This window comes from Octopus bimaculoides, chromosome 6, assembly GCF_046866305.1.
Source record: "Octopus bimaculoides isolate indiv1 chromosome 6, ASM4686630v1, whole genome shotgun sequence".
NCBI classification, from domain to species: domain Eukaryota; kingdom Metazoa; phylum Mollusca; class Cephalopoda; order Octopoda; family Octopodidae; genus Octopus; species Octopus bimaculoides.
The window spans coordinates 36,636,541-36,661,088 of NC_142933.1; the positions used below are offsets into that span (position 1 = coordinate 36,636,541).

At 35.7% G+C, this 24,548-nt stretch overlaps 1 protein-coding gene across 5 annotated transcripts in view; it reads right to left on the minus strand.

Moving 5' to 3' along the window:
• LOC106881659 (cAMP-dependent protein kinase regulatory subunit) overlaps positions 1 to 24,548 on the minus strand; it is a 457,628-nt gene that overhangs the window by 74,178 nt on the left and 358,902 nt on the right. For all 5 annotated transcript variants that reach the window (XM_014932124.3, XM_052968906.2, XM_052968905.2 and 2 more), the window contains exon 2: positions 23,834 to 23,998. In XM_014932124.3, the coding sequence (XP_014787610.1) occupies positions 23,834 to 23,998 (165 nt within the window). The remainder of the gene's footprint in view (positions 1 to 23,833; positions 23,999 to 24,548) is intronic.

Consider the following 24,548-nt stretch of genomic DNA (forward strand, 5'->3'; position numbering starts at 1 on the left):
ACACTATTGCCTATGCAAGCATGTGTGTATGTGTGCAGTGATGTATGAACACGTACGTACATACATACAGATACATGCATGCTTATGTAAACAATCACACAAAGCTCAGTGTGTGTGTGTGTGTGTGTGTTTGTGTGTAATAATATTGTTAAAAACATTGACTAGAAACATGAATAATGGTGAGATCAATACACAGGGTACTTTAGCACCAGAGATATTTTAGTGTCTATGTATTTTTGCAGATAATCCATTTCTGTTGGTTTAACTACTAATACCCATTATGTGGCTTAAGATATCTTGGATATGGCCATTATAGGAATAACAATATCAATTTACAGACATTCAAATATCACTGGGAAGATGAAGACCAATGTTTAGTTTGAATATTCTATACATACATACTATCTTTCAAAGTAGAATGTTGATAAACAACTTTAGATAACACACCTGAATGATCTTCAAGCAAGTTACATCAAAGGAAAATACCAAGAAAACATAATTGCCACTGTGTAAGTGTGTGTGTGTGTGTGTGTGTGTGTGTGTGTGTGTGTGTGTGTGTGTGTGTGTGTGTGTGTGTGTGTGTGTGTGTGTGTGTGTGTGTGTGTGTGTGTGTGTGTGTGTGTGTGTGTGTGTGTGTGTGTGTGTGTGTGTGTGTGTGTGTGTGTGTGTGTGTGTGTGTGTGTGTGTGTGTGTGTGTGTGTGTGTGTGTGTGTGTGTGTGTGTGTGTGTGTGTGTGTGTGTGTGTGTGTGTGTGTGTGTGTGTGTGTGTGTGTGAGAGAGAGAGAGAGAGAGAGAGAGAGAGAGAGAGAGAGAGAGAGAGAGAGAGAGAGAGAGAGAGAGAGAGAGAGAGAGAGAGGGGTGTGTTTTGTGCTGTGTTCAATTCAGCAACTATATATGGCTATCAGCAGAAATGTCTTGTCTGTGAGATAAGAGTTGTTAATAAAAATGTAAAAAATGCCCACACCCATTTAATTAATTCTGAAATATTCCAAGCTATATTGATTCTGCTTGATTAAACTAAAGTACTAATGAACAATTAGAAGTGGAAAATCCATTACTTTGCTTTCTAAAACACAAACTATTGTCATATATCAGTAGAATGCTTTTTTCTTGTTTCACTGAATTGAAAAATATAAGAGATCTTTATTATTACTTTGAGAAGACAATGATTTAAACATCATTTTTTTCTCTTTCTAAAACTGATGCTTGATTGCATCATGATTTATAATTGCAGAAAAGTGTGAGCTTCGAAGATAGCAAATTGAAAAGCTGTTAAAATTCAGTGTTTTTCAGAAATTTGAAAATTAAACAGTAAACACAGACAGAAAACTTGTTTAAATGAATAAATAGGAGAAAACCAACGCTTTTTTGTTTGCTATTAGAGCAGAATCACTTTATGTGTAGAATCAGAATTATTCCTAACCATTTCAGTTACTCCCATGACAGTGTTAAACAGATTCTATGTTATCATCATCATTTTACTTCTACTTTTTCTATACTGACATGGGTTGGTCAAGACATTACAAATGAAGTCCTTATTCAGTTTACTTATTCGGAGTTGCTGCCCTTTTAGATCAGTGGAGGATCAGATCTTGCTTACACATTCTACAGCTGGATGGCCTTCATCCCACCAGTAATTTGACAAAGTTTACTAGATAAATTTTATCACCAGCACTAGAGAGGTTGTCTTCTCCTAGGCAGAACTAAAAAGTCCCCTTTCTATCCTTTAGTAAGTATCTGATCTGAGTGGAGTTCAAAATCTTGATATGCTGTTCCCTACTGCCCCTTTCTTTGCATAGTCCCACTGTTTGTCAGAAGGTACAATTGGAAGTGGTACTCCAACAGTGACCTGCCACCAAATATTACAGTATTCACTTAGAATGTCTCTCGTGGGTCTATCAACAACTGGGATCAAATCAGGTGATGACTTCTCTATAACAACTCAGGCCCATAATTTGGAGCTGTCTCCGTAGGCTATAAAACAGGAAACTTAAAATGGACAATGACAATGATGAAGTCTGTTAATAACAGCACACAGAAATCTTATTATTTTCAGTGGTCATATAAGCTTTGATGTGAAAGCCAAATATATGACTTCGGTTCAGATCATATTCAAGTAAAAAGCAACATTGTTGGCATGAGGATATTATTAACACCATGATCATACGGTGTATAAAATAGCGCCAATGGACTGTTTCGTTCCAGTCACCTCCCTCACATTTTTTTACAATTATCAATGAACAGATACACAGACTATGTTTAGCTTCACTTGAGTTAATTATAATTATACCCTTGTTATATAATGATAATGTTCTCAACATCAGAAGCTCAGTACACTGAAAATAAATCAGAACAACAGTAAAAATACAGCAACAGATAAGAAATACAATCTAATTATGGGTTGTTTTTTATATTTGTGTTTTTTCTTTATTTTTTAAATTTTTTGTGCTTGTGTATTTCCACATATCTTTCAATGGCAGCTTAGTTTGGAGGGTTCTAAAAACTAGTTTATAACAGGGAAGTGTATTTTTATGCGACTTCCATAACATTAATCAACCTTTAATTAAGAGAAGAATGGTTCAACAAAGGTGTATAATTTATAAAGTGTGTCTCAGTACAGAATAGGTACACCATTTTTCTCTGCATGTAAGAGTTAATTGAAAGGGTTGGCAACAGGAAGGGGATTCAGCCACAAAACATCCCCTGCAAAAAGGAACTATGATGAGTATAATCAGAAGACTGTGCAAAGGCCCAAAAACCTAACTCTGATTTAGCAGGGGAAGTGACCATCTAAGATTTGTTCTTGATAGAATGGCTGCATTATTTAGCCCCAGGTCAGCAATGATCACACAAACCGAAGCTCAAAGGCATTACAACAGAACCAGCCTGTCTTTTATTGAAACTGTATCTAAAACTTCATTCTCCAGTTTATTATATATATATATATATTTTTAATAGTACAGAGAAATTTGAAGGTGACATAGCAGCTAATTTTTGCAGGTCAAGCAATCATATAGCAGTTACTATGTTGGCTTGTGATATAATGGTCAATAACAATGCTGACAGTCCAAATAATGAGGTTTAACCACTTGCAGTCAAGTATAACAGCTGTAGTTTAAGGTAAAATGGTTAAAGACCCCCTTAGGTCATGAATGACCATGGGGTGCACCTAGAAAGCTCCCCTCCAAGGCACAAGTCTGACCAGCAGTCACCCATACATACCAGCCTCCCCTCTCAATGCCACCAAGGTTACTTAGGGAAAGGCAAAGCCCAATACAGCTTAGCACCTATGACATTTCAACTCATTTCTACAGCAGAGTGACCTGGAGCAACATGAAAATAATGTGTCCTGCTCAAGAACACAACACGCAACCCTGTCTGGGAATCAAACTCACTATCTCATGGTTGTGAGCCTGATGCTCTAACCACTGAGCCACGCACCTTCACAGTTTAAGGTAGTGCACTATCAAATGTAGCAGTTGTGGGCTAAGGTACAGCACTGTAAAAGATAGCAGCTGTGGGCAAAGGTATTGCACTGACAAGTATAGTAGTCATGGGATAAGGTACTGCACTATCAAATATAGTAGTTGTGGGTTAAGATACTGAACTACTGATTAAAAGCTCATAATTTCAAACCCTGACTCATGCCCCACAATGTAAATCTCCATTTTACACAACCAAGTGAAAAATAAATCTTACACCACAGTAAAATTTGTAATATATGTACTTATCAACCCAACAGTAAAATTGAAAGACATGTCCAAAGTTGACGTACAACAGATTTAATGTACAATGTAATAGCTGGATACTGAGGAAACTGCAAGCCCTATGAACACACATAGCAGGAGTTTGCAATAGATCAGAGATCAATGGAATGGAGTCTTTAAGTAGAAACATTCTATCTGCCTCCACCATTCACTTAGAACTTCTAAGAATATGAGATAAGCGGTGATCTGATGCATTCAGTTCTTAAGCCCTTTTTTTTTTTATCAGCTTCTCTAGTAAGGAGGGGAGATACTGTATTTATTATATCTATACCTACATAGTTGGCTGCTTCACCTTATCTCCCAAGTTATTCCCAACCCACACTTTCTAAGTTATACAAGATAAAAATATAAACAAATAATATAAGAGTACAGAATAGTGACTATCAAATGATGATGATGATGAAAGTTCAGAATTTTCAATGGACAACTGATTTTCATAGTTCACAGTGCTATTTTCTGATGTCTGTATATGTGAATGTACATTAGAATTCTTGAGAAATGTTTGGAAATGATGTCAAAAGATTATTATTTAGTTTGAGACGAGTAACCAGCAACAGAATTGTCATTGCATATACACATAATCCCAAACCATATATTACCATTCTCCAGTTGCTATAGAAACTGTTTCTATGGTAAGTGAATTTAGCTTATAATCCCATAGAAAAATAAAGATGATAATGACGATAAGAAGGAACATCTTAATATAGTTTCGGTTACCATATGTAGTAAAACGCAACAGTAACAACAGACAGAGTTTCTAGCTACTTTCTCTTAATATAAAATAGTTAAAGGAAATGAAACTGGTCCCACACCACCTCCTTTTTCTATTAAAGCAAATGTGGAATGGAACCTCTGTTGAATTTACATATAACATTTTAACACAAATCCTCAATAAATAAGTCTAGCTATGAGACAACAAAGACAGCCTCTAAGTAGTAGCATGAACAGCTAAAAATAGTAGCCTAATCTTCTGGCAGCTTAAAAGAAATATACATCGAATAACATAGTTTTAGATGCACTATACTTGAAAATACAAATGGATATTCATGGCCAGAACACCTTTGATTATACATCTAACTGATCAGAGCTGATGGGCGAAACAACAAATCTATAAACATTTCTCAATATACAGACTTTATAACCAACAACTTTTTGGATATTACTGAATGAGGTCATAGACTTCATCATGAGAAAGAAAAGAGAGGCAGTGGAATGAGGAAGACAATGTTGTCTTGTGAAAGTCGAGGAATACATTGCTTGGTAACATTCCTGTTTCCACAGAAATTCATTAATTCTGGAAAAAATCAAAAAGAAACTGAAATATCGATGAAGATTCATGGAAGTTAATTGACTAGCACGTTATAGCAATAAAATCCATTTTATGACGTCATTGATGAAATCTAGTTTCCAATCAATGTATGTGAAAGGGCTGGTATTGATAAATATCAATAAGATGATCTCTACAAAAAGCTTCTGTCAGTTGTTTTCAAAAGTCAGTCTACAATCCAAACTGAAATTGTGTTGGCATTTGACACAAGAGACACTAGCCATTCAACCATTCATACTCCACTGAGGAGATAAACACATCAACAGTTGCCAATCATTTAGCAGCATTTCATGGGTAGAAGCAAGAACTGGTGTTAATTCGATGAAGAATTTTCAGTTAAAGAAAAGATATTGGAGAAAATGAGAGTTGTCAGAAATCTTAAGCGAAGATTCATCAGAATCACACTCTACTAGGTCAGGTGTCAAAGTCACAATGGATAAACACTTTTATAATCACAGGCTCCTCATTCACTTCTCTATCATTAAGGTTGCAAAGTTCTGTAAAGTCAGACATTCACAAAGAAATTGAATGAGTACAGATATTCATGTAAGAATTTCATTGCAGCTGATTGTAAATACTGCACCATATAATGTTAATTATAGCTAGATTTCAGTCAAATTGACAGAGAGTGTCTTGTTTAAGGATAAAATACAACAATAAGGCCACAGTTTGAAGTTGTAGTCCAAATGTAAATATTCTTGTGAATTAGAATAATTATTTTTAAAAATGGATCTGTTAGTACTAGAAATAAAGGAACTTGTACTGGGATTAGAAATCACATCAAAAAAAGGAGTAATTTGTGTTTAACCCTTTCACTGCAAAATTAAATATCATGCTTGCTCTAGAAATGATGATAAATATCTACCAAAAATAGAACTGGTATTTTCTGTAAGACATGTTGCCTCAATAAACTTGATATATCTCAAAAGAAAATAGTTTTAAAGACAACATTCCTCAACAAAAGATAGACTGGTATATAAAAATGCATTCCACAGTAAAAGGGTTAAGTTTGTGTGAAGGGTTCTTAAGTTTGGAACAAAAATAGATTAATTTGTGGTTAGCTCAAATTATATTGATTCTTTCAAGAATAGAAGTCAACTTTATTTAGGTGGATAGCATCAAAAGACATCTGACTATTTCCATAACAAACTGTAACAAAGCAAATAATTGATGTTAGATTCTTTTTTTAAAGAGGAAACATTCTGATGTAACCAGTCCTGTAAAAATATTCAAGTAGTAGACAAACACAAGAGAACTAGCTATAAATACTAAAATTTAATGTCTCTCTTTTACTTGTTTCATTCATTAGATGACAGCCATGCTGGGGCACTGACTCAAAGAATTTTTAGTTCAATGAATTGACCTCAGTGCTTTTTTTTTTCTTATTCTATCGATCTCTTTTGCCAAACCACTAATGTTATGGAGACGTAAACACAGCAACACTGGTTGACAAGTGGGAGTGGGGACAAACACAGACAGACAGGACACACACACACACACACACACACACACATATATATATATATATATATATATATATATATATATATACACACACAGAACAGGCTTGTTTCAGTCTGTCTACCAAATCTGCTCACGAAGCTTTGGTCAGCCCAAGATTTTAGAAGAAGACACTTGACCAAGGTGCCACATAGTGGGACTGAACCTACAACAGTGTGGCTGGGAAGCAAGCCTTTTACCACACAGCCATGCCTGTGTCTAGCATCTCAAGAAAAAAAATCTGTTGCTAGAATGGTGAAAGGATATGTTATTTGCATATGAGATTCTGTTTAAGTCTGTAGAGTGGTAAGAAGGCTTTGTAGGTATAAGTTAAAAACAGTAGATTGGAGGATGGATCCTTGTGTTACACTAAAAAATTGCACGCTAAATGTTGTTGGTGTATGGTACATAAGCATTGAGACCTAAGTATTTTTCTATTATTTCCTCAGGAAATGTTGAGTATCATCCTCATTGTTTTAATGTCTATTTTTCCATTCTTGCATGGGTCAGATGAAATTCAGTGAAGCAAATTTTTTTCACAGCCAAAGCCTCACCTGTTTCCAAGCAAGGTAATATTTCCCTACAACCAGATGTTTTTCACAGAAGATAGAAAACAGACAACATTGCTTGTATGTCAGTGATGTTCATTTACAACCAGGGTGTCAAGACAAGGAAGCACAGAAATGAAAACACGCACATACACACAAATATATACGACAGGCCTACTTCTGTCAACCAAATCCACTCACAAGGCTTTGATCAATCTGAGGGTGATAGTAGAAGACACTTGCCCAAGGTGCCATGCAGTGGGACTGACCCAAGACAACATGGCCAGAAAGCAAGCTTCATAATTAAACAGTCATGCCTGTGCTTCTAGTTATGCCTCCTGAATATGCTGTGCATAAGTGAGAAGGAATAGTGTTGAAAGTTGTACTGATGTTGTTAGAGCAATGCCTATTGAACCTATCTGTTATTAAACCTGGGGTGAAGGGTTTGGGAGTTGTAGTCAAGCAACCTGCCAAGTGGAGGACTGTGTAGATACATTGATTCCTCTCTGAGACATTCTAGTGTGTGTGTGTGTGTGTGTGTGCTTGCATGTACATGTATGTGTGTAAGATGTTGATAGCTTTGTGTATAGGGTGGTGATGGATCTATACGATGTATCTTCAGTTGGACCTTAATTAGGTTCTAGAATTCTTATAATTTTACCCAATAACCAAGTTCTGAGGGCTTGGTATTGTTTGTACCAGAAGTTGGTGAATGCAGCAATTTCTTCTGCCCACCCCCTCTCTAACACCCATCTTTCAGAAGTTTGTAATTTTATTGTTGTTAGTGTTGCTCTTAATTCTGCTAATATTACTCATATGGTGTGTTTTGTTTACAGCATATTATATTGTTTATGCTAGATATAAATATTTGACAATTTTCTGCTTTTCTTTGGTTTATTCTCTTTACTTTCAATTTTAGTTGTTTGATTGTTGAGTTTTATTTCTGTTGTGTGAGCTTGTGTTTGAGGTTGTCAGTGTAGTTGAGTACTGTCAAGGTTTAGTTGGGTGCTGTCAAATGTAGCTGAGAACTGTCAAAATGTAACTGACAGCAGTCAAGGTGTAGCTGAGGGCTGTCAAAGTGTAGCTGACAGCAGTCAAGGTGTAGCTGAAGATTGTCAAAGTGTAGCTGACAGCAGTCAAGGTGTAGCTGACAGCAGTCAAGGTGTAGCTGGGGGCTGTCAAAATGTAGCTGAGAGCTGTCAAAATGTAGCTGACAGCAGTCAAGGTGTAGCTGGGGGCTGTCAAAATGTAGCTGACAACAGTCAAGGTGTAGCTGAGGGCTGTCAAAGTGTAGCTGACAGCAGTCAAGGTGTAGCTGACAGCAGTCGAGGTGTAGCTGGGGGATGTCAATGTGCAGTTGAGTGCTGTCAATGTGCAGCTGAGTGCTGTCAATGTGTAGCAGGGTGTTGTCAAGGTAACAAGTCATTAGACAGAGAGAGAAATTGTACCAATGTTTTCAGATATACTGACATAGCATTAAAGAGAATTAGATGTAAAGATGAATAGAGAAAGATTCTAATGGCATCAGAAAGCTTTCACTATAAAATAAATTGATGTAAAGCAAGTAACGATTCAATGAAACTAATTAGCTGCTTTCATGCTTTGTCCACCTATAGCAGACACCAAACTAATTTATGATAATTGCTAATGCATAATAAAATAAACATTGCAATGGGTTTTTTTTGGGGGGGGGGAGAGTTCAATTTCTTATTTTGATATTGGCTTTACATGTTAATATGTTAATTAGTTTTGAAGTATTAGTTTTGAAGAAATAACATTAACAACATGAGTGACATTCTGCAGATAGTAGATAATTCTGGAAATCATCTCTCTCTCTCTCATACCCACACACACACACCTACACATATGCACACACCCACACTGAATTGCTAAAAACACGATACTTTCCAAATACAAAAACTAATCACAGTAGCCATTGTGTAATCATCATCATCATTATTTAACACGTGCTATCCATGCTGGCATGGGTTGGACAGTTTGACCAGAGTTGGCAAGCTGGAAGGCTGCAATAGACTCCAATCTGATTTAGCATGGTTTCTATGGTTAGATTGCCAACCACTCCAAGAGTGTAATGGGTGCCTTTACATGCTACTGGCTTATGTGACACCAGTATCTACCACGAATGCAATTTTACTTGGCTTGATTGGGTCTTCTTCTCAAGCACAACATAATGCCAAAGGTCTTGGTCATTTGTCATTGCCAACAAGAAGCTCAACACTCGAAAGGAGCTTTTCACATATCACCAGCATCAGCCACTTTGCCTCTGTGAGACCCAATGCTCGAAAGGTGCTTTTTAAGTGCCACCGGCATGGGTTCCAGTTACATGACACCAGCATCGGCCATGACTATGATTTCACTTGGCTTGATGGGTCTTCTCACACACAGCATATTGCCAAAGGTCTAGTCATTGCCTCTGTGGGGCTCAAAGTTTGAAGATCATGCTTCACCATTTCATCCCATGTCTTCCAGGGTTTACCTTTACCACAGGTTCCTTCCACAGTTAGAGATCAGCATTTCTTTACACAGCTGTACTCATCCATACACATCACATGTCCATACTAGTGCAGTCATCTCTCTTGCACACCACATCTGATGCCTCTTATGCTTAACTTTTCTCTCAAGATGCTTCCACTTTGTTATACATGAACACTGACATTGCACATCCAGTGAAGAATACTAGCTTCATTTCTTTCAAGCCTATGTATGCCCTTGGCTGTCACAACCCATGTTTCACTTGCCATGTAGCATAGCTGTTCACACACAAGTATCATACAATCTGTTTTTCATTCTGAGGGAGAGGTCCTTTGTTGCAAACAGAGGTAAGAGCTCTCTGAAGTTGCCTATTCTTATTCTTACAGATACACTTTTGGAGCATCTACCTCCACAACTAATTTCGTCACCTAGATAATGGAAGCCATCCATAACCTCTACCTTACCCCCAGTGGTAGTTGATGGAGTCTATTTTCTGTACATTTTCGGTGTTTATTGTATCTGTGCATCTTCCACACACAAAAGCTATTTTCCATGTTAACCTTCTTCTGATATTACTGCACCTCTTATGTGTTCATCACTTACATCAGGTACATTTTATGGAGTTTCTATTTATGCATTTTCTACAGATCAAGCAGGGCCATCTACCTGAAGGGATTTGTGATTTGTCTGCCTTCTTACTTACTAAGATTTGAGGTCATTTGATTCTAGACCTTGCATCATCATTTTTAACATTCATTTTTCCATACTTGCATGAGTTGGATTTAGTTATTTAGTTATTTGAGGCAGATTTTCTACAACTGGATGCCCTTTTCTCTCACCAGCCTTCACCTGTTTCCAGGTAGGGTAATACTTTTTCTAAATTGCCAGACACTTTCTCACAGAATATTGAAAATTAATGACATTGTCTGCATGACAGCAACACTCATTTATAACTGTCACGTGATGTCAAAACAAGAAGACACAAACATACACACATTTGTTCTTTCTCAGACTATTCTTTTCCTTCTCTCTGGACATTTTCCTCTTTCCTCTTTCTGACAAAGAACCATGCTCAAAATGTCTTACTCCCTCTTCTTCCAATCTTAAACTTTCTCTGAGCATCGATCTAATACATTCACTGAGTACATTCTTTTGATCTTTGTTGTTTTTCCTACTTTTATTTTTGATTTGCCCATATATATAATCATCATCGTTTAATATCTTCCTTCCATGCTGGCATGAGTTGGACGGTTTGACTGGAACTGGCCAGGCAGAAGCCTACACCATACTTCTGTGTCTGCTTTGGCATGGTTTTTTTACAGCTGGATGCCCTTCCTTAACACCAACCAGTCCACAGAGTTGGCTGAGTGCTTATTATGTGACATCAGCACAGGTGAGGTCATGCGCACACACAAACTAAACTTCTTTCAGTTTCTGTCTACCATATCCACTCACTAGTCTTTGGCTGTCCCCAGGGCTATAGTAGAAGACACTTCCCCCAAGATTCCACATAGTGGGACCAAACCCAAAACCATGTGGTTGAGAAGCAAACTTAACCATACAGCCATGCCTGCCCCTATAGACACACTAAAACAGGGCTAACATCTAGTTTCCACATTGATCACCAGATAAGGGATTGGGGGACCCTGTCAAAGACTTTCTCTATGTCAATAAAAGTCAAGTACAGAGGTTTATCTTTGGTTAGGAATTTCTCCTGTGGCAGTCTTACCAGAAATATAGCATCAGTAGTGCTTCTTCCTGGCACAAATCCAAACTGCATCTCGTCTAAATTAACTCTCTTCCTAATTAGTTGAATAAATACGTTGAATAAAATCATAATTAACTGATCCCCCTGTATTTTCTTTTACCCAAAGCCAGGAACTTTTCAGCACTTCCTTGTATATATTTGTATGTATATATGCATATGTGTATACATACACACACACACACACAAGTATATATAAATCCATAAATGTATGTGTATATGTGTATGCATGAATGCGTATGTGTATGTGTTCACACACAAAACATCTGGTGTTGTATTTCTGCACAATGTTAGGCTGTAACTGAATTCACACAATTTTGTATATAATACACACTTCTTGTAAGTGTAACAGTTCCCATACTATCATGGCCACTCAGCAATAGGAATGGGACTGATGGCAGGGCCAGATAAACATGATCGACATCATCTAATTAACAGTATGGAGGGTTTAAAAAACACAACTGGTTGACTTTGACTTATACACAATCTACTGATTCAGTAGTTATAAATATATTCTCATTCTATGATTAGTTTTCATAACACACACACCACAGTGTAAACCCCACTCATTCTCTCTCTCTCTCTCTCTCTCTCTCTCTCTCTCTCTCTCTCTCTCTCTCTCTCTCTCTCTCTCTCTCTCTCTCTCTCTATATATATATATATATATATATATATATATATATATATATATATATATATATATATATATATATATATATATATATATATATATATATATATATATATAAACAAATAAGTTTGTTTTCAAAGCGCTGAAATGTATTGTAGAACAAGTAGAAAGATAAATTTTATTCAGCTGGCTGCCGACAAATTTTTCTGCTTTTAAAAAAGGATTTTATCCTTTATATATATATACTGTTCAGTATCTACGCGTTGAATAAAATTTATCTTTCTACTTGTTCTATATATATATATACATACACACACATACATATGTATATGAACAAACTAACAGATGTATGGTATTGCAACAATCGTTTCATTAAGAGAATGTGGTCGATGCCAGCCCCCCATCCCTACTGGCTCCTGTGCCGGTATTATGTAAAAAGCACCAGCCAAACGTGGCTGATGCTAGTGCCGCCTGACTGGATCCCCTGCCGGTGGCATCTGAAAAGCACCCACTACACTCTTGGAGTGGTTGGCGTTAGGAAGGGCACCCAGCTTTAGAAACATTGCCAGATCAGATTGGAACCTTGAGCGATCCCCTGACTTGCCAGTCCCCAGTCAAACCATCCAACCCATGCCAGCATGGAAAACGGACTTTAAACAATGATGATGGTGATGATTTTATGGCATTGTAACATCAAACAAAGAACCTGATGATTTGACAGGTTTTCTGTTGGGTTTTGCAGAATCTTATAGATGCTGCATTTCATACATACCAGTCTGTATAGTGTTACAATGCAATAAAATCTCTCAATGAAAAGAATGTAGTGATACCACTTAATTCATTTGCTTGTTTTTATTGTTAAATCACATCATGCTGAAGCTCTCTTCAGCATTGGAGACTCTTGGGGTAGTAGATTATCAAACATCAGTGGACTTCCTGGGTTGTTTATCTGTTGATTTGTGTATTACTGTATAGCCATTAATATGGAGTGCTTTACTTTGGCATGCCCAAATCTTAATTGATCCTTAATCTATATTTATCTATTTACATTATATCGTATGGGTAGCTAGGATAAATTTCAGATGCTTTCTCTTCAAGCACATCTACTTATTCCATTATTGCAATCAATATGCATATAAATACATACACCAAGGGTATTCTTGTATTATGTAGTTTTTTTTTTGTTTTTTTTTTTCTGTCTGATGAATTTCTAGTAGGAAATTTCTTACATGTATATATAACATAAGTCTTTGTAATTCCTATTAGCAAATGAAACACATAGTGGAGAATAATAATACCAAAAATTTCCATTTTCCTGTTTTGTTATGTCTATCTATCTATCTGTGTGTGTGTGTGTGTGTGCACGCACGCGTGTGTATGTGTGTGTGGGGGGGGGGCACATGTGGCACTTATCAACGCTTAATAAGTGCCATGTACTAAGCTCCTAGCCCTTGAGTCATTTTTGTGACTTTCTATTTATTAAAGGTAATAAAAAGTATATATAATTATGTATTTATATATTGAGTTCTGCTTATCCAGTTTGTTATACCATGCCTATATATGTATGCATGTATATGTGTGAGTGGAAAGCATGTCTATAGATATGTGTGTATTTATATATATGTACATATTTATGTGTGTGTCTGAAAACTTTGGTATGGTGTGACACAGCTTACTACTTGCTGTGAGCAATCTTCAATTAGAAATTAAGAGTATTATGTAAATTACATGGAATTTCTCAGCTTCAAATATATGTATTCATTGTATGGAGTATTGTGTATTCTCTTAATTGTTTATACTAGTGATATGAAACTACCATGTGTGTGTGTGTGTATGATTGAGACACACACACACACACACACACACACACACACACACACACACAGGAAATGCTCTTTCGAGAGAAAACAATTATTTAAATCAACTCGGCAATGTTCTCCACTTCTTCTAGATAAATAAATAAATAATAAAAGCAGATTCCCAGATGATTGATTTTCTATTGATGAGAATGTCAACAGGCGTTGCTATTTATTGAAGCTGTCACTTCAATTCATATCAACACTACACATCTACATCAATAATCTAAAACTACTCAAATGTTCAAGTACAAATACATTTCATGTGTTTCTCCAAAGGCAATTCTTCCTCAACGGACAAACTCACTACAATAATACAGCAACTTTATTTACATAAACATATATACAAACACACACATACATACAATCTATGCCTACCACCCTCTCTGTCTGTCTGTCTCTCTTTCACTGAATGTCTGTTTGGGGAAGAACGGGTTACATCAGATAATGAAACAATATATAGATCTAAATTTCACATAACTGATGGATTCTACACACTTTCACAACAAATGACTACTGAAGATATTGTTGGTCATAGATAAGAGAAACAAAACAAACTTGATGTGTGAACTTGTGATACACACACACACACACACACACACACACACACACACACACACACACTAAATACAATAGTTACTCAACTAATCATGATGTGCCAGAAGGTATTATCACATTATCCACGATCACTGACATATCATCACTATAGTCTCAAACCAATGAAAGAGAACCTCTTTAAGGTCACTCAAACTGAAATAGCAGCCAGATATCCTGGAAATCACACTATGCTTTCAAAAATAAGCAGTATTGGATAAAACGTCCTATACTGTTGTGTCAGAGTGAAAGACAGGATGGTCATGATTGGTCTTAATCATAGGTCAACTCTATTAGGATTGACCTTAGAAAAAATGACAGTCATTACGATCATTATCACCACCACTATCAGCTCAGGCACCATTTGCCCTTGCTGGCATGGATTGGACAAGAAGTCACAAACCAAATCAATCTTCATTCAAAATTTGAAGTGACTGCTCTCCTTGATGGGTCAGAGACCATGCTTCACACATACTTTCCATTTTTAGCATGGTTTCTATAGTTAAATGCCCTTCCTATCACCAACCACTTTGCAGAATGCACTTGGTACATTATATCATAATACCAGTAATAGAGAAGATGGCTTGATCTTGACAAAACTAAAGAGTTCTTTCCTCTTAAAGTTATCTCAGTTTATTCATTCAGTATCACCTGTTAAGACAAATGAGAGCATCTACTTCCCCATATTGACTGTTTTGCCATACAACCGAGTGTATAAGATGCAACTGCATTACTGGCTCAGTCAGGTATAGTTATCTGTTATCACATAAATGATTTACTGTAGGCCTTCACACACAAACACAAAATTGCTTTTACAAACTGGTAAAATAAAACTCAATAGATACAGCAGAGTAGCTGAAGAGCTACAGCAACTCAAGAGCCTGCAGTTTCCTACCAATATACTTAATATATTAAATGCATACTCAGTTCATGCACACACACACACACACACACACACACACACACACACACACACAAACACACACACACACACACGAAACTATTTATTATATTCAGGTGTGGCAATGTGGTTAAGTATTTCACTTCCCAACTGCATTCTTTTGTGCTTAGTCCCACTGCATGGTATCTTGGGCAAATGTCTTCTACAAGGGACCCAAACCAACCAAAGTCTTGTGAGTGGATTTGTTAGATGGAAGATAAAAGAAGCTGGTTGTACATATGTATGTGTGCATGTATCTGAGTTTTTTTTGCTTTGACATCAGGAGTTAGGTGTAAGCAAGTATCGCTATTGTTCAAGTGGTGTCATTCACTTTCAGTCTCCCATAGAAACATATCTGGTCAAGGAGAAATATTACCTTACATGGAAACAGTTAAAGGTTGGTGACAGAAATAGCATCCAGCCACAGGAAATATGCCTCAACAAGTTCCACCTGACCCATGCAAACATGGAAATGTAGACAATAAAACAATGAAGAAGATGATTATGATAGTAATGGATAATGCTATTACACAGTTATTGTTATTAAAATTAGCTTCAAACATCTTATCCTTACTTTATCAATCTCTGAGGCTGTACACAGCAGTGTTCCTTTAACTGGAACTTTCTTTCCAGCAACTAAATTTTCAATGCTGATTCAATTTCATTTTCATTAGAATACCATAAATAATTGGTAGTAAAATAAATTGCAACAAATCCTAGAAACAAACATTCAAGCCAACAAATTTCATATTAATTTTTTATAAAATTGTTTACAATAATGGATAATAACTAATTGGACCAATGGAAATATCACAGTCTATATGACATTCATTTCCACTTTAAAAAAACCCAAATAAATACAGTTTACTGAATATGTATATTAATGCAGTATTATATTAACATACTGCAGTTCACATTTTTCAATTTGAATGTCAGCTTTTTATTTTCAATGTTTTTGATATTTAACTGAGCAACAAACAAGAAAATCAAAAATACTCTTGAATTTTTAAATTTTTGTCAACTAAAAAAAAAATTTTTTTGAAAGAGCTTTCTTAAAATGTAACATAAGCACTTTCCTGTAAATGAAATAGCTATTTGTGTATATTTCTGTGTGTGTGTGTGTGTGTCTGTGTTTATGCCTGTGCATGTGTGTGTGTGTATGTATACACACATGCACATGTGTACACCCACATGCATGCACACATACACACATGCAAACACTACTGATATATTATTTCTCATAAGGTCTAAACTTAATGTGAACAGGTATTGTATTTCACTCACAGGCCTGTAGTTTCAAGCCCAACCACATGTACTTTTATCTTTAACATAACCACCACCACCACTTCCATCGTTCCTACTTTCACAACAATACTACCAAATTCACCAACACCACTACAACCACTACAATTAACATGTTGCCTTATAATCTCGATGAAGAAGAAGGTGACAAAATCAAAACAACCGGCCTGCTAAATCGAGATGTAATATGTGTATGGTGATGGTGAAGGTGGTAGTAGTACATGGTGAGAATGGAGGTAGTAAGGTAGTCTGCGAAGCTGGCAGTACTGATTAATATATGTGTGTATGGTGTAATGGTGAAGAAATCCGCTTCAAAATCATGAGGTTCCAGGTTCAATTGCACTACATCACATCTTGGGTATAGTGAAATTGGATAAATGGAAACTGCGATGAAGCCCATTGGATGGGCTATAGGGATAGCCTTGTCCCAAATTGTGTCACACTGATTCTTTTTGAAGAGTACATAAAGGGTTCGTGCTTGAGTGGAATACTCCACCCCTTCTATGCTAATTCATGCTAATAAGCAGATAATTAACAGATTCACTCACTTTATATACATGTATACATAAAGTGAATGTGTCTATTGTCTGCCATATTCTTATTTAATATATAAGTATCAAATAGATAAGTACTCAATACTGGGTATTTAGTTCTCTCTAGATATTGTGAGATCTTCGGCATAGATGTACAGTAGGGATCAATAAAGACACCAATAAAATATAGTCAATGAACTGTTTGAGTGACTCACAGGAGGTAAAAGATGGCTTTTATTACTTAGGCAACCTAAGGTGATTGCAATGAAAGTATAGTAAACTATAAGAAACAGGTAGAAGTTAGGTAAATAGTTACTTTTGTTGATAATACAAGGTTTCTCTCTCTCCTCCATATAAATAGCAGAGTGCATGATGAATAGTTGTGAAGGTTAGAGAGAAGTGATATATACAATGTTAATTTGATTTAAGGGTTGTTGAGAGAGTGGTTAAAACATTAGTCTGCAAATGACACTATTCATTATTATGAACATCTGTTATTGAGTGACACAGCTATGAACAGCAACCATTAGATGAAGATAACCAAGGGTACGATGCATGATTAGATCACAAATAGGATGACACAAGCTCTAGGAGGATTAACAATGCACTGTGTTGGAGACCCATCCACATTGTTACATAGAAACAGATATGAACAAGAGAATTATGGAATGAATCAATGCCACCTGTTTAATGGCAAGACCATAAAAAAAAAAAATTGTGAAAAAAAAAGGTGTTTTATTATTTGACATCATTTGCACAACGATTCTCTTTCTAAATTCTAAGATAGATTTATCTATGAATGAATGTATAGATGCATGCATTTCTAAAAGCAGACTATAAAATCTGTGAGAGCAAATGTGTGCATTCATGCATATCTGTATGCATGCATGAAAATGTACATATATAAGTTTGTGTCAGCAAAGCTGCATTGTGTTTTTGACATCACCAACTCAAGTTTCTAATCTAATTTTATCAAATATTTCCGAACTAAACAAAATTAAACAACTAACTCATGCTAAGCTTTCGAAAATTAAGTGAAAAGATGTTTAATTTAATTTTAACATTATCAGAAAAACCTGTTCTCTTCAATAGTTTTATCTTTTGTGCTTTGTTGACAGAAGAGGGCAAAACTCCATTGACATTGCAAATAGAATTCTATTTTTACATATGAAAGCAGTTTACTAATGAAACTGAAGAATTTCTAAATGAAAATGGGTTATGGAGACGGTCTTTGAAGAAAATCTATTCAGATGTATTATAAATTTGATATACTTTTGTGATATCCAATAAATTGTTCAGTTTTACACAGTGATGACAAGTCGATGAAGATTTATTGATACTTAGAAATAAAATCTTTCTTTCCCCTATATAAATGCATAAGATTCATAGAATCTACTTTATTCAATGAAATTAGCAGCCTCCACCTCTGTCATTATTTACCTGAAATATCTAACATATTAGTCTTTTTTTATTCTTCTTTCATTGTTCAACAATATTTCAGTATTTCAACACACACGTATGCACATGCACACACACACACGCACACAAGTTCTTTACCGAATATTTACAGCTAAGCATCTGTTCACTGCCCACTTCCCCTTTGAAACACTCATCTCAATCACACTCTCTCCACATTCCCTCTCAACTGTTCACAACATCACAACACCTGTGTAGCAAAAGTTTAATGCATATTCTACCAACACTCTATTCTCTCTCTCTCTTGCTATCTATCTATCTCACTTTCTCTGCCTACCCCCATCAAGATGTCTCCATATGAGTGATAATATTGAATTTATTTCTATCCAGTATACAATACCAGCACTCTTTCTGTGCTATCAACCAGTATTTGTCCTTGTGAAGTAATATCATTCAATTATTTCTGACTTTCATTGAAGTTGATGAAGTAAAACCAAAGTTAAGGAGTTCACAGAAACAGGACCTGTTCTGGCTTTAAAAATATTTCCCCACATGCTTGATGCGAATTTTCTGAGCTGTTTAAACAACTCTATTTCATATTTACCATATACTCAATGTAGCAGCCATAGTAATTTGTCTTTACCAGGTGATCTATGCATTGTATATTTGGTGGTGAGAGTCTCAAGATATGTTTTACAGATTGGTTTTTAATAGGTTGGAGTATTAGTCATTAAATAGTGTTTAATTAATCCCTATGATTTCTCATTTAATGTCTTTTGTAGATGAACATTGTAAAGTTTCTCTCTGAACAGCTGACACTGCCTAATGTAATATTACAACATATAGATTTTGATAAGACAACGAGATGCTGTAAAGCTCCAGATTGCTTAAGCACATGCTTCAACAGGAAGAAGAAACTAACTATAAATTGCAGAAGAGAGATACATGGAAATACATAGTCTTCTCAACTCAATATTTATCCACAAGAACACAAATCAATTTACAGAAACAAGGCTTCACACTGACATTTATATTATTGTATTTCATCATTTAGTAATTCATTTGTCTGTTCACAAATTCATTTATTTGCTTGGATTGCCATTAGTCTATATTCATCGCTTACATCCCACAAAACTGCACTCACTCACTACACACTATTAAATTGTTACATTAGATACACCAACACATCATATATATATATATATATATATATATATATATATATATATATATATATATATATATCATCATCGTCGTTTAACGTCCACTTTCCATGCTAGCATGGGTTGGACGATTTGACTGCGGACTGGTGGACCTGGAGGTGACACCATGCTCCAATCTGATTTGGCAGAGTTTCTACAGCTGGATGCCCTTCCTAACGCCAACCACTCCGAGAGTGTAGTGGATGTTTTACGTGCCATCGGCACTGGCAATGATCTCGATCGAGATATATATATATATATATATATATATATATATATATGTATATATGAAAAATAATAATGAATGACTTCACTGATAGTTCCAATCAATTTAATTTATCATTTTTTAAATTGTTTTCATAATAAAAATTTTACACTTTAGTTCATAGATAAATATATAAGTACATGTGTGACTGTGTGGTAAGAAGCTTGCTTCCCAATCACATCGTTCTAGGTTCAGTTCCACTGTGTGGCACCTTGGACAAGTGTCTTCTACTATAGCTTCAGGCTGGCCAAAGCCTTGTGAGTGGATTTGGTGGGTGGAAACTGAAAGAAGCCTGTTGTATGTGTATGTGTGTGTGTGTGTGTGTGTGTGTGTGTGCGCACCTGTGTTTGTTCCCCACCACCGCTTGATAACCAGTTTAACATGAATTAGCAGTTCGGCAAAAGAGATCGAAAGAATAAGTACCAGACTTTTAAAAAAAATGTACTGAGGTCAATTTGTTCAACTAAAATTTTTCAAGATGATGTCCCAACATAGCAACAATCTAATGACTGAAACAAGTAAAAGAACATTGCTGTATTTTGGGATGATCACTTTTTTTTTTTTTTTTTTTGCCAAATAAACACTCACACACTATATATTTGTTCTTCACTCGCTTGTTACTGTTCTTATTTTAACTCATATCCATTATCTGGACAATGGACATGAGTTAGAATAAGAACAGGAATAAATGATTGAAGAACAAATATATAGTGCATGTGTTTATTTGGCAACAAAAAAAAAAAAAAAGAAAAAAATGACCATCCCAAAATACATCTGTTTCAATACACAACTTAACATCAGGAATCTTGCAACACAAATTCATAAAAATAAAAGAATATTTATATACTTAATTTTTTTTTAAATAGCAGTAATAGCAAGGATACTTTTTAAAACTCCAAACTTCTGCTTCCAATCTATGAAAGCCGTGGGATGTTTTCTAATTAGCAAACAACAACAGATAAGCGTAACATGAGTTGAGTGTAACTTCACTATTACCATTGTCATTGTAAGTTTATCAGCCGTTAAATGCCTTGGAAAACCGATCCATTAATAAATGATGAGGAGACAACTATCAGGAGAGATGGATAGTTTATCCGTGCAATTATCTGATTAGTTACAAACAGTGCAGCTTATTGCTTACAGAACTTTGTGAAACAGTAACAGTGTGAGATAGAAAATTGAGGTAATGATATTCAAACCAGAAGCTTGCTGATAACATTTAGTCAAATTGATGACGTGGAGAAATGAAGTAAGATGAGAGATGGGTGGTGTAGGAGAGACTAAAACTAAGTTATTTCCTATTGAGCTGAAGTAAATGGGAGAGGGAAAATTAAGACATACATTAATGAGAATTTGTATTTTATTTAATTAATTTAGCGGAGAGATTAATGTTTTTGGAGATCAACCAGAACAACAGGGATTGTGGTTCAAATATTGGTATCACATGGAGACTTGCGTCAGAGATAGAAGTGGGAATAGAAAATGAGAAAAAAATAAAACAAGGAAAACAAAGAAAGGGAGAAAAGAGAAAGAAACCCAAAGTAATGGTGACAATGGTGGTGGTGGTGGTAGTGGATGGTATGCTTATTGATTATGATTATTGTAGGTTTTCCATTATGTGGGTAGTGGTGCTTGTCCGTGACAGTGGTGATGGCTGTCATGTAGTTTGTTCAGGTTGGAAGTAGCAGCAGCAGCAGTGGTGGTGGTGGTGGTGGTAGTAACAGATTCAATGAAAATGTGAGAGTTAGCCATCCATTTAGTAATGAAATAGTAAATACATTAAGAGATTGCCAATGGACAATAACTACAGCTACACTTACAAACATTGTCAGTAGACAGAGGCAACAAATAGTTATGAAATACACTACTGGCCATACACATATGTACGACAATGTTAGTAGATGTAACAGTAACTATCTCATACAACAGAGGCCGTACACATACAACAATTTTACCGTGAACAGAGACTGCAAGATAGAATAACTATGTTTGGTCATTGCAACTTTGTTTACGGGAGGCAATATAGATTATGCCATTTCTCGAAGTACAGCGATCTCAATATTTTATTGACCAAAATAAATATTATTCATAGATTAAGTTTTCTTGTCTACACATTGATTTCTAGGTAGCTATGTAATGCTGTCAGCATTATATATGTTAGCATTAACTCTGTATGGTTATATGTTAATTCGGATCTTGTTCAAAACGGGGGCACCAGTTTTCATTTATGTTTTATGTAGTGTTTTTGGTACGGAAAGACTTTCAAACTTCGTATACTTATCTATTTTGCGTTATAGAACAGAAAAAAATTTTTGTATTCGGATTTATTTCATGTAAAAAATTGTCTTATTTCGATAATTTCAACCAATCACTGACAAGTATTCAGCTGTTTACACTTACTCCTTTGGCACTTTAAGCGGTGTAAAGCGTATTTAATCTCCATTACTTCTGACATTTTGCAGAGGCAACACACGTGTGTTCGTTTTCCCTAACCCTAAGCCTAATTGACTTGCTCCTTCCCTCAAAAACCATGCCTTGTGCCTATAATAGAAAGGTTTATTAGCTACTGCCAATATGCTTCAGCCATTTTTTGACAAGGAAATAATAATTTTATCACCGCCGTGAATCGTTTGTTTACGTAGTCAGCACTTAATATATATCGGCTGAATGGACGTCAGTCATTGGTTGAAATTACAGAAATACGACAACTTTAACATGAAATAACTTGCGATGTACGTTTTTTTGTTAAGAAGACTAAGAGGAAAAGATGTTTTATATGACACATTCTACCAGTGTCCCAAGTTTCAAAGTGTTTCGTTAAGAAAATACTGGTGCCCCCGTTTTGAACAAGATCCGTTAATTCTAGCTTATAAGTGTATTTAATAGTACATCTACTTCATAATTCAAGCATTACTATTTTGGCAAGTCAGTGAAGAGTATGCTCTGCAGAGGTTTAATAAAACTGAAACAAATCTGGAGTTGTTTCACATACTTGCTAAAATGTTTGAAATAATGTTAGTTATTGAGCTATAATGTTATCTTTTTCTCACCACAATTTCTCATTGGATTTTTGATGTACACTACATTAAATATGTTAGCACTAACAATAGATAATAGCTGTCTTTAGGTTTAGCTTGTAATAGAAAGGAGAGCAGTCATAAGACCACAGTTGAAACATCAAGTAAAACTGTTGCTGGAAATGACTTGGCTGGAATAAGGGTGTGTGTATGCAGAGGAATAATAACTGAGGTGTGTGTAAAGCTAGCATTGTAAATTGTTCCTAAACCATGCTAACTTGGAAAAACAAAAATGATAAAAATTCTCAAACTCACTGGTCAAAAAGTCAACAATTTCTTCCATCACTGACACAGTTCACTTAGCTGTGTTCAAATCCGTCAAACATATGTTCATGCAGTAAGTATTTTATGGCGAAGAACAAGAAGGAAACTCAAGATTTTCTCAGAGATTTTTCTTATGTGAACCATGCTATATATGTATAGAGGCACATATGAGGTTAGCACAAATTTTTACAATTAGGCAATAGTGAAGTGTAGTGTGTGTGTGTGTACATATATTTGTGCATGTTGGTACTAAACGATGCTACTACAACTATGACGAGTCTCCTCACCACTACTAGATCACCATAGGCCAACAATCAACCCTCCCTGTGTAGTAACAATCAACACACACTTACCTTCTTAACATACAAAGCAGCATCTTCTTCCTTGTATACTTCAGCACTGACTCCCCCTCTCCTGGTTCGCTTTGGTATAGTGTGGTGAGGGGGAGTGGGTGACACTTCATCATCCCGGTCATCACTGGGGGGAGTAGAAGATTTACTCTTAACTTTGGCCTGCTCCTGAAATCAGAAAAAAACATCAACACATTAATGGCTGTGCTCCTCTTACACATTACACACACGCATATATGTATATACATAAACACATATATACACATCAGTTTGTATGTATGAACACATACACACACATCTGATGACTTACAAAGTACGTCAATAGCATTCCATCAATTTCTACAATGAAAGTATAAGATGATCAGACAAAAAATTACAGCATGTTGCCTTGTGGCACCAAACTTTGACAATAATTCTATTTTCTACTAATATGTCGTCATTGTCATCATCATCCGACCATTTTCCATGCTGTCATTGGTTGGACAGTTTGACAGGAGCTGCCAAGCTTTACTGTCTGTTTTGGCATGGTTTCTACAACTTGATGTCCCCCTTCATGCCAACCACTTTACAGAGTGTACTGGGTGCTTTTTATGTGGCACCTGGAGTAGTGAGGTCACCAAAATTTAACACATTTCAGATATAACAGTTGAAGATTACATTAAGGGTGCAAGATATTGTAGAATATTCAGTGACCTCTACAGAGAGTATTTAATGGCCA